At 38.1% G+C, this 8,412-nt stretch overlaps 1 protein-coding gene across 2 annotated transcripts; it reads left to right on the forward strand.

Moving 5' to 3' along the window:
- The first annotated feature begins 436 nt into the window (after positions 1-436).
- Positions 437-7,625, forward strand: swi5 (SWI5 homologous recombination repair protein). 2 transcript variants are annotated; one of them, XM_051684532.1, is made up of 5 exons: positions 437-640; positions 733-787; positions 1,022-1,131; positions 5,492-5,586; positions 6,058-7,625. In XM_051684532.1, the coding sequence occupies exons 1-5, from the start codon at positions 546-548 to the stop codon at positions 6,120-6,122; spliced, it is 420 nt and encodes a 139-aa protein (XP_051540492.1). In that variant the 5' UTR covers positions 437-545; the 3' UTR covers positions 6,123-7,625. The 2 variants fall into 2 exon arrangements, with proteins under 2 accessions (XP_051540492.1, XP_051540491.1); XM_051684531.1 differs by lacking the exon at positions 6,058-7,625 and adding an exon at positions 5,917-6,057.
- Positions 7,626-8,412: the final 787 nt, after the last annotated feature.

An 8,412-nucleotide genomic window follows, 5' to 3' on the forward strand; every position in this document is an offset into this window, starting at 1 on the left:
AGGACACTTATTTCAGTTTTCAAAATTTTTTGTATAACATTCCATAAAAAAATCACTTGCAGCATCTTTAATAATTATTCCCTAGTACTTTCAGAGGACTGAGTTTGAAACAGCTGTAAAATGCTTTTCCCTCATAAAATGTATTTAGCCTACATTGTGAAATGCTGCCATCTACCGATCAAAAAAAAATTGAACTGCTCTACAGTTACACATTCCCCTTCCTTCTTTAACTATTCTGTCTGTAAAAACCTTGTAAAAACTTAACAACATATTAAAGATAAACATATAACTATTTAAAACTTCAAGCGTTCAGGTTTTAATGGACATATTTCCACATTGCACCAAACTGTACGTGTCACGTGAACCGGAAGCTCATCGACAGACCAATCAGTGATCACATGATGAACCAATCAGCGAATTCTCATGTGATGACGCAGCATGGCGGGAATTTACTTTCACTGCCTGCGACCTTAATCCTCAACTACCGTGCAGAAGTCAAGTGAAGCAGCTGTTCGCATATTATAATCAATGTACCTGGGTTTTAAATGGATGAGACAGCGAAACTAGTCACGAGCGTGAGTGTTGATGACGCCTCCGTCAAATGTACGCCACAACAAGGGGGCGTGTCTTCAAGAAGAAGGTAAACAAATGCAGCCAGCAGTTTGTTGTGCACATTTTTGAGTACTTACTGGCATATTTTAATGAGTAGCATCGTTTGTTTATTCAATGCAGACCTCCAGATTCCAGATGTAGCGCCAGGAACGTAAATTCTGGCTTTAAATCTCCTGTAAGTAAAGTTGACTCTGAAACGTGGTTAGAGGGCTTCTGTAGTCATACAGTTGTTTTAATACTAATGGAAATTGAACAAGTAAAGGCCTTATAACTACAAGATTTCCATGATACTTGCTGATCTGTAAGATAAAGAAATCAGAGAAGTGATTTAAGAGTTGCATGCATATGTGACATCTAACAGTTATAAATGTTATGTGTGACAAAAACAGTAGTCTTTGGTCTATCATAGGTTCAGAAACCCAGTATGGTGAAATCTGCAGTCTGCCCAAAGGAAGAGGTCAAAGCGCTCAGGAAAACACTAGATCAGCTTGACTCTGAGATCGCCCTGCTGGAAGAGGAGTAAGTAGTGAATTGGGGAGACAGAGACCATTTGGAATAACAGGTGCCTTGAAGATGTTGTATGAATGTATAACTATTAGGCTTTGATTATTCTTAAATAATTGTCAGTTTAAGGTGGTTGGGAAACCATACAGTGGATATAAAAAGTCTACAGTCCCCTGTTAAAACAGCAGGCTTTTGTGATGTAAAAAATTAACCAAGATAAATCATATCAGACTTTTTGCACCTTTAATGTAAAAATGACAACCTATGCAATGCCACTGAAAAAAGTAACACATTTCAGAAAAAAAAAACTTAGAATAACTTAACTGCTATGTTCAGAATCAACCAATCATCCAGCTCATGTGAAATAGTACACACCTGTCTTCACCTGAAGTGACTCTGATTAACTCCAAATAAATCTCAGCTGTTCTTGCAGGATTTTTCTGACATCTTGGTTGCATGCTACTACAAGAGTCATGGGCCACAAAGAGCTTACAAAGCATCAACGGGATCTCATTGTTGATAGGTATCGCTCAGGTGAGGGCTACAAAAAAATGTCTTAAGGCATTAGATATACCATGGACACAGTGAAGACAGTCATTAACAAGTGGAGAAAGTATAGCACAACAGTGACATTTTCAAGAACAGGACATCCCTCCAAAATTGATGAGAAGACTGGTCAGGGAGGATGTCAAGAGGCCTACAGCAACATTAAAGGAGCTGCAGCTCTTTCTAGCAAGTACTGGTTGCTCCCTATATGTGACAACTATCTCCCATATTCTTCATCTGTCTGGGCTATGGGGCAGGGTGGCAAGACGCAAGCCTTTTCTGACGAAAAAAAACATCCTATCCCGCAAAAACCTATATCCAGTCTCCCAAAACCATGTGGAAAAACGTGTTATGGTCTGATGAGACCAAGATTGAACTTTTTGCCCAAAATTGTAAAAGGTATGTTTGGTGCAAAAACAACAGCACATCAGCAAAACAACACCATACCCACGGTGAAGCATGGTGGTGGCAGCATCATGCTTTGGGGCTGCCTTTCTTTAGCTGGAACTGGGGCTTTAGTGAAGGTGGAGGGAATCATGAATAGCTCCAAGTACCAGTCAATTTTGGCACAGAACTTTCTGGCATCTGCTAGAAAGCTGAAAGTGAAGAGACCTTTCACCTTTCAGCATGACAATGATCCAAAGCACACATCCAAATAAACAAAAGAAAGGGTTCAGCAAAAAAAGATTAATGTTTTGGAATGGCCCAGCCAGAGCCCAGACCTGAATCCTATAGAAAATCTGTGGGGGGGACCTGAAGAGGGCCATACACAGGAGATGCCCTTGCAATTTGACAGATCTGGGACGTTTTTGCAAAGAAGTGTGGGAAAATATTCCCAAGTCGAGATGTGCCAAGCTAATAGACTCCTATCCAAACAGACTGAGTGCTGTAATAAAATCAAAGGGTGCTTCAACTAAGTATTAGTTCAGGGATGTGAACACTTATGCAGTTAGGTTATTCTAAGTTTTTTTTTCTTTTCTTTTTTTCTATGAAATGTGTCACTTTGGTTTTCAATGGCAATGCATAGGTTGTAATTTTTACATTAAAGGTGCAAAAATTCTGATATGATTTATCTTTGTGCAATTTTTTACGTCACAAAAACCTGCTGTTTTAACGGGTGTGAAGAAATGTATATCCACTGTAGCTCTGTTTAACCCAGTAAAACACTACCTACAAGACACATCAATGCACAAAATATAGTATTGGTGGTCTGTAAAGTAAGGGAAATTCAGTCTGGGATGTTAAGTGAAAATCATGGACAGCTGTCAAAATTCCTGTCAATGCACCTTTAACATTTAATTAGAAACGCTTTAAATTGTGTGCTGCAGGAAGGTGTTTTTTGACCCTTAAAGGAATAGTTCACCCAAAAATGAATATTTTTAGCATAATATTTCAGCTCTGTTGGTCCACACAATGCAAATGAATAGTGACCAGAACATTAAAGCTTCAAAAAGCACATAAAGGCAGCATAAAAGTAATCTATACCACTCCAGTGGTTAAATCTGAAGCAATTTGGTACGTGTGGGTGAGAAACAGATCAATAATCAAGTCCTTTTTTACTATAAATTATCCTCCCTGTGAATGCGAATCACCAAAAACAAAAGAAGAATGTGAAAGTGGAGATTATAATAAAAAAGGATTTAAATGTTGATCTGTTTCTCACCCACACCTATAATATCACTTCTGAAGACATGGATTAAACCACTGGAGTCGTATGGATTACTTTTATGTTTCCTTTAAGTGCTTTTTGAAGCTTCAATGTTTCGGTCATTATTCACTTGCATTGTGTGGACCAACAGTGCTGAAATATTCTTCTAAAAATCTTCATTTGTGTTCTGAGGAAGAAACAAAGTCACACACATCTGGAATGGCATGAGGGTGAGTAAATGATGAGAGAATTTTCATTTTTGGGTGAACATTCCTGTAAATGAATACAATGAGGGATACAGTGCATCCGGAAAGTATTCACAGCGCTTCACTTTTTCCACATTTTGTTATGTTACAGCCTTATTCCAAAATGGATTAAATTCATTATTTTCCTCAAAATTCTACAAACAATACCCCATAATGTCAACGTGAAAGAAGTTTGTTTGAAATCTTTGCAAATTTATTAAAAATAAAAAACGAAAAAAATCACGTACATAAGTATACACAGCCTGTGCCATGACACTCAAAATTGAGCTCAGGTGCATCCTGTTTCCACTGATCATCCTTGATGTTTCTACAAATTGATCGGAGTCCACCTGTGGTAAATTCAGTTGATTGGACATGATTTGGAAAGGCACACACCTGTCTATATAAGGTCCCACAGTTAACAGTGCATGTCAGAGCACAAACCAACCACGAAGTCCAAGAACTTGTCTGTAGATCTCCGAGACAGGATTGTATCAAGGCACAGATCTGGGGAAGGGTAGAGAAAAATTTCTGTAGCATTGAAGGTCCCAATGAGCACAGTGGCCTCCATCATCCGTAAATGGAAGAAGTTTGGAACCACCAGGACTCTTCCTAGAGCTGGCCGCCTGGCCAAACTGAGCGATCGGGGGAGAAGGGCCTTAGTCAGGGAGGTGACCAAGAACCCGATGGTCACACTGACAGAGCTCCAGCATTTCTCTGTGGAGAGAGAACCTTCCAGAAGAACAACCATCTCTGCAGCACTCCACCAATCAGGCCTGTATGGTAGAGTGGCCAGACGGAAGCCACTCCTCAGTAAAAGGCACATGACAGCCCGCCTGGAGTTTGCCAAAAGGCACCTGAAGGACTCTCAGACCATGAGAAACAAAGATTGAACTCTTCGGCCTGAATGGCAAGCATCATGTCTGGAGGAAACCAGGCACCGCTCATCACCTGGCCAATACCATCCCTACAGTGAAGCATGGTGGTGGCAGCATCATGCTGTGGGGATGTTTTTCAGCAGCAGGAACTGGGAGACTAGTCAGGATTGAGGGAAAGATGAATGCAGCAATGTACAGAGACATTCTTGATGAAAACCTGCTCCAGAGCGCTCTGGACCTTAGACTGGGGTGAAGGTTCATCTTCCAACAGGACAACGACCCTAAGCACACAGCCAAGATAACAAAGGAGTGGCTCCGGGACAACTCTGTGAATGTCCTTGAGTGGCCCAGCCAGAGCCCAGACTTGAACCCGATTGAACATCTCTGGAGAGATCTGAAAATGGCTGTGCACCGATGCTCCCCATCCAACCTGATGGAGCTTGAGAGGTCCTGCAAAGAAGAATGGGAGAAACTGCCCAAAAATAGGTGTGCCAAGCTTGTAGCATCATACTCAAAAAGACTTGAGGCTGTAATTGGTGCCAAAGGTGCTTCAACAAAGTATTGAGCAAAGGCTGTGAATACTTATGTACATGTGATATTTTTTATTTATTTATTTATTTTCATTTTTTTCTTTTTAATAAATTTGCAAAGATTTCAAACAAACTTCTTTCACGTTGTCATTATGGGGTATTGTTTGTAGAATTTTGAGGAAAATAATGAATTTAATCAATTTTGGAATAAGGCTGTAACATAACAAAATGTGGAAAAAGTGAAGCGCTGTGAATACTTTCTGGATGCACTGTATATAGGTAGGCTTCCATTACAGATACATTATATAAATTATATACAATGTTATATTATACAACAGTAATATGATACCCTAAAAAATATCCAAAAATAAAAAATGCATTATCTGATCCTTTAAAGTCAATTAGAATGCTTGGCAGTCTTGTTTGTTGTTAATTACATTGTTATACTACCAGTACTAACTATTCAAAGCAAGTGCATCATTGTGATTAAATGTCTGATTAAATGGTGCTTTTGTTATTCTGTTGTAGAGGATTTGTTGTGCAGGAGTTGGATCAGCACATAGATTTATTACACGAATACAATGACATCAAAGACATTGGACAAAGTCTTCTGGGCAGATTAGGTAAGGCTTGTTGCCATTTGAATATTAAAATATGTTCCAAAAGTCAGTGGGAAAGACCATTTGAGGATGACACAAATTTAAATAAAGGTAAACATGCATGTGGGGCATTCATGGTTCGATCTGATTATACACACAACCTAGAAATATAAATTGCACATTTCATTCCATGTTAGTTGTTCATCTCATCTCCATAAACACTTGTGGCCTACACGCTTCTACCATCCCACGTATACCAGGGGGTTACAGCTTCTGTACGCTTGGCATTTCTCTCTAGTGTCAAGATTATGTTAATGGCATCCTCCAGGACTAAATATAATGCGTCCCTTTCAGGCTCTCAGACTGCTGAGTTTCTTGTCTTCTCTGGCCTCGTGGTGACTTCAGCTGGCCTGAGAGCTGGAGGGGGTCTGTGACATGTCATCCTGCCACATGTGACCACTGACAAAGACAACTGTCTCTCTGTCTCTCTCTCAGCCAGCCAGCGTGGAGCTACCACACGAGACTTGTACAGTCACTTCGGCCTTGGGTTGGATGACTGAGCTGCATGAGAGAGCTGTGGAGAACGAGAAGCTGGAAGGAAGGCCTCATTGAATACTGTGACGCTGTAAAAGCACTATTTAATTATTTTCTGACCCTCATGTTGTTCCAAACCCTTATGCTATTATTGCTTCTGTGGAACACAAAAGGAGACTTTTTGAAGAATTCCACACAGATCTTTTTCATATAATCTTCAAAAATTACTAAAAGAACCATAAAAGTAGTTCATATTATTCATGCACTATATTCCAAGTAATTTGATAGGTTTGTGTGAGGAATAGACTATAAGCTGTTATTCACTGAAAATCTTGCTCTCAGCCAAAGCTCTGAAATGATTCAAAAGTAGCACGCCAAGGTGTAATGAACTGCTTTGATGTCTGACACCAAACAGCATTGTTTCTTGCATGTGTTGCAACCAAACGTGACGCGTGTTCGAATATGTGGACTTGAGAATGACATTTGAGATCTGTGGAGTGGATGATTTTTAGTGAATAACAACTTAAAATATGGTTTGTTCCTCACACAACGCTATCATATGGATTCAGAAGACTTGGAAAATAGGGCTACTTTAAAGGTGATTTATATATATATATATATATATATATATATATATATATATATATATATATATATATATATATATATATATATTATTTATTGTTTTTATTTTATTTATTTTTTTGTGTCCTTTTGAGCTTGACAGACATGGCCACTATGAACTGTTATTATATGGAAAAGAGCTGTGTGACTTCTTTAAAAACAATCGCCTTTTCAGTTGCATGGGAAAAAACAGCATAAGGGTTTGGAACAACATGAGAGTGAGTAAATAAGACAGAATTTTCATTTTTGTGGGAATTATTCCTATAAATGGGTGGAATGTACCATTTGTGGCCTTGACTGTAGTCATTCATATGCAATAATTTTATTTATAACAAATATACTAGCTAGTGTTGTTTATCTTCACTGTGTTTTTGCTGAATATCTGCCTTGTTTCAGTGAAATGAACATACTCAAATATGTCAAGCTGATACTACATTGCAATTAATTAAACTAATGTATTATTGTTGTCCCAATATTGCTTAGCTATAAATTAGCTAAATTAAATTTCATTTAACAAATATTATTATTACTTTTAAGTGTATATACCATACTTGTCTGGTGGCTCAGTTAAGCTCTAAAGGTCATGTCCTGTAACTTTAAAATGGCTTGTCCAACTGTAGGAAAATTATGATAGAGGGTTATGGATTGTGTCATAATATTTGTGGATTGCATAGATAATACTGCCTGCTACACTGATATCAAGCTGCAAAAGATCGACAGTCATACAATACTTTGTGTTATCTAACATGATAATCAAGTTTGAGTATAGTTTTTGCTTAGTAGAGGTGGTTTTCAAATTAAGAAATGTGTGTTTGCTCTCTTTTTGGTAATGAAGCAAAGAAAATACTGTGCTCATCAATAAAGCATGAATTAATTTGATGAAAATTAATTTGTTGGGCAAAGCAGCCCACTGCTCTGCTTTTTAAAAACCAATTATTTATTTCTGACTTCCGACTGGGGGGGGAATGTAGCTCGGCTGGACATCATTTTGTTAACTGAGAATTGATTAGATGGTGAAAAGTGGTGTCTTACATGACAAATATGAAAAATAAGAGGGCTCGGTGACGTCAGCGGAAAAGGAAAGTACTTTAAGCATCACACAAAAGCAAAGGTTTTCGGTTACCGACGCCATCGAAGAAATTAGCTTTTTGCAGTCAGCCATGATTTATGTTCTGCGAGAGAAAGTGTCAACATAGAATTTATTAACTTCATGCATGCTTTGTGGTCTTAAACACCACATGACGAACAGTGGCCATTTTGAGCAAAAAATTTAATAAAACACACACACAAGTCTGTCACTCACAACCCTGTAACATTTCTCCTCTGTCGTCCTGTGACGGGGTTCAATGAATATTGTTCCAAAAATATGGAACAGTCAGTATATTATACATTACAAGTACTATGTATTTATTTACTTGAATGAAAAAATATTTGGTAGAAGCCTAGTGGTGGGAGAGTTGTTACGGGGTTGAGAAGAGAGTGACAATATTGGATAATTAAAATGGGAACACAATTAAAAATCAATGTTTGCTGAGCACAGCCTGACATCTTAAGGGCTAGCACAAAAAAAAAAGTTGGGGGTTTAGTTAAAAATCTGACTTAAAACATGTTTAACAAAAATAATGAGACTACAGACACAATTTGCCTATTTGTAGCTTCATCACATAAAAATGATAAAACTATCATAAATGT

The sequence above is a fragment of the Myxocyprinus asiaticus genome, chromosome 42, assembly GCF_019703515.2.
Source record: "Myxocyprinus asiaticus isolate MX2 ecotype Aquarium Trade chromosome 42, UBuf_Myxa_2, whole genome shotgun sequence".
In the NCBI taxonomy this organism is placed as follows: Eukaryota; Metazoa; Chordata; class Actinopteri; order Cypriniformes; family Catostomidae; genus Myxocyprinus; species Myxocyprinus asiaticus.

What these genes read in the sequence shown, in the direction of transcription:
- swi5 (XM_051684531.1), top strand. Translation starts at nt 546, where the DNA reads ATGGATGAGACAGCGAAACTAGTCACGAGCGTGAGTGTTGATGACGCC. An exon ending in GGCGTGTCTTCAAGAAGAAG is followed by an intron (nt 641 to 732) that starts GTAAACAAATGC and finishes TATTCAATGCAG; the next exon opens with ACCTCCAGATTCCAGATGTA. An exon ending in ATCGCCCTGCTGGAAGAGGA is followed by an intron (nt 1,132 to 5,491) that starts GTAAGTAGTGAA and finishes ATTCTGTTGTAG; the next exon opens with AGGATTTGTTGTGCAGGAGT.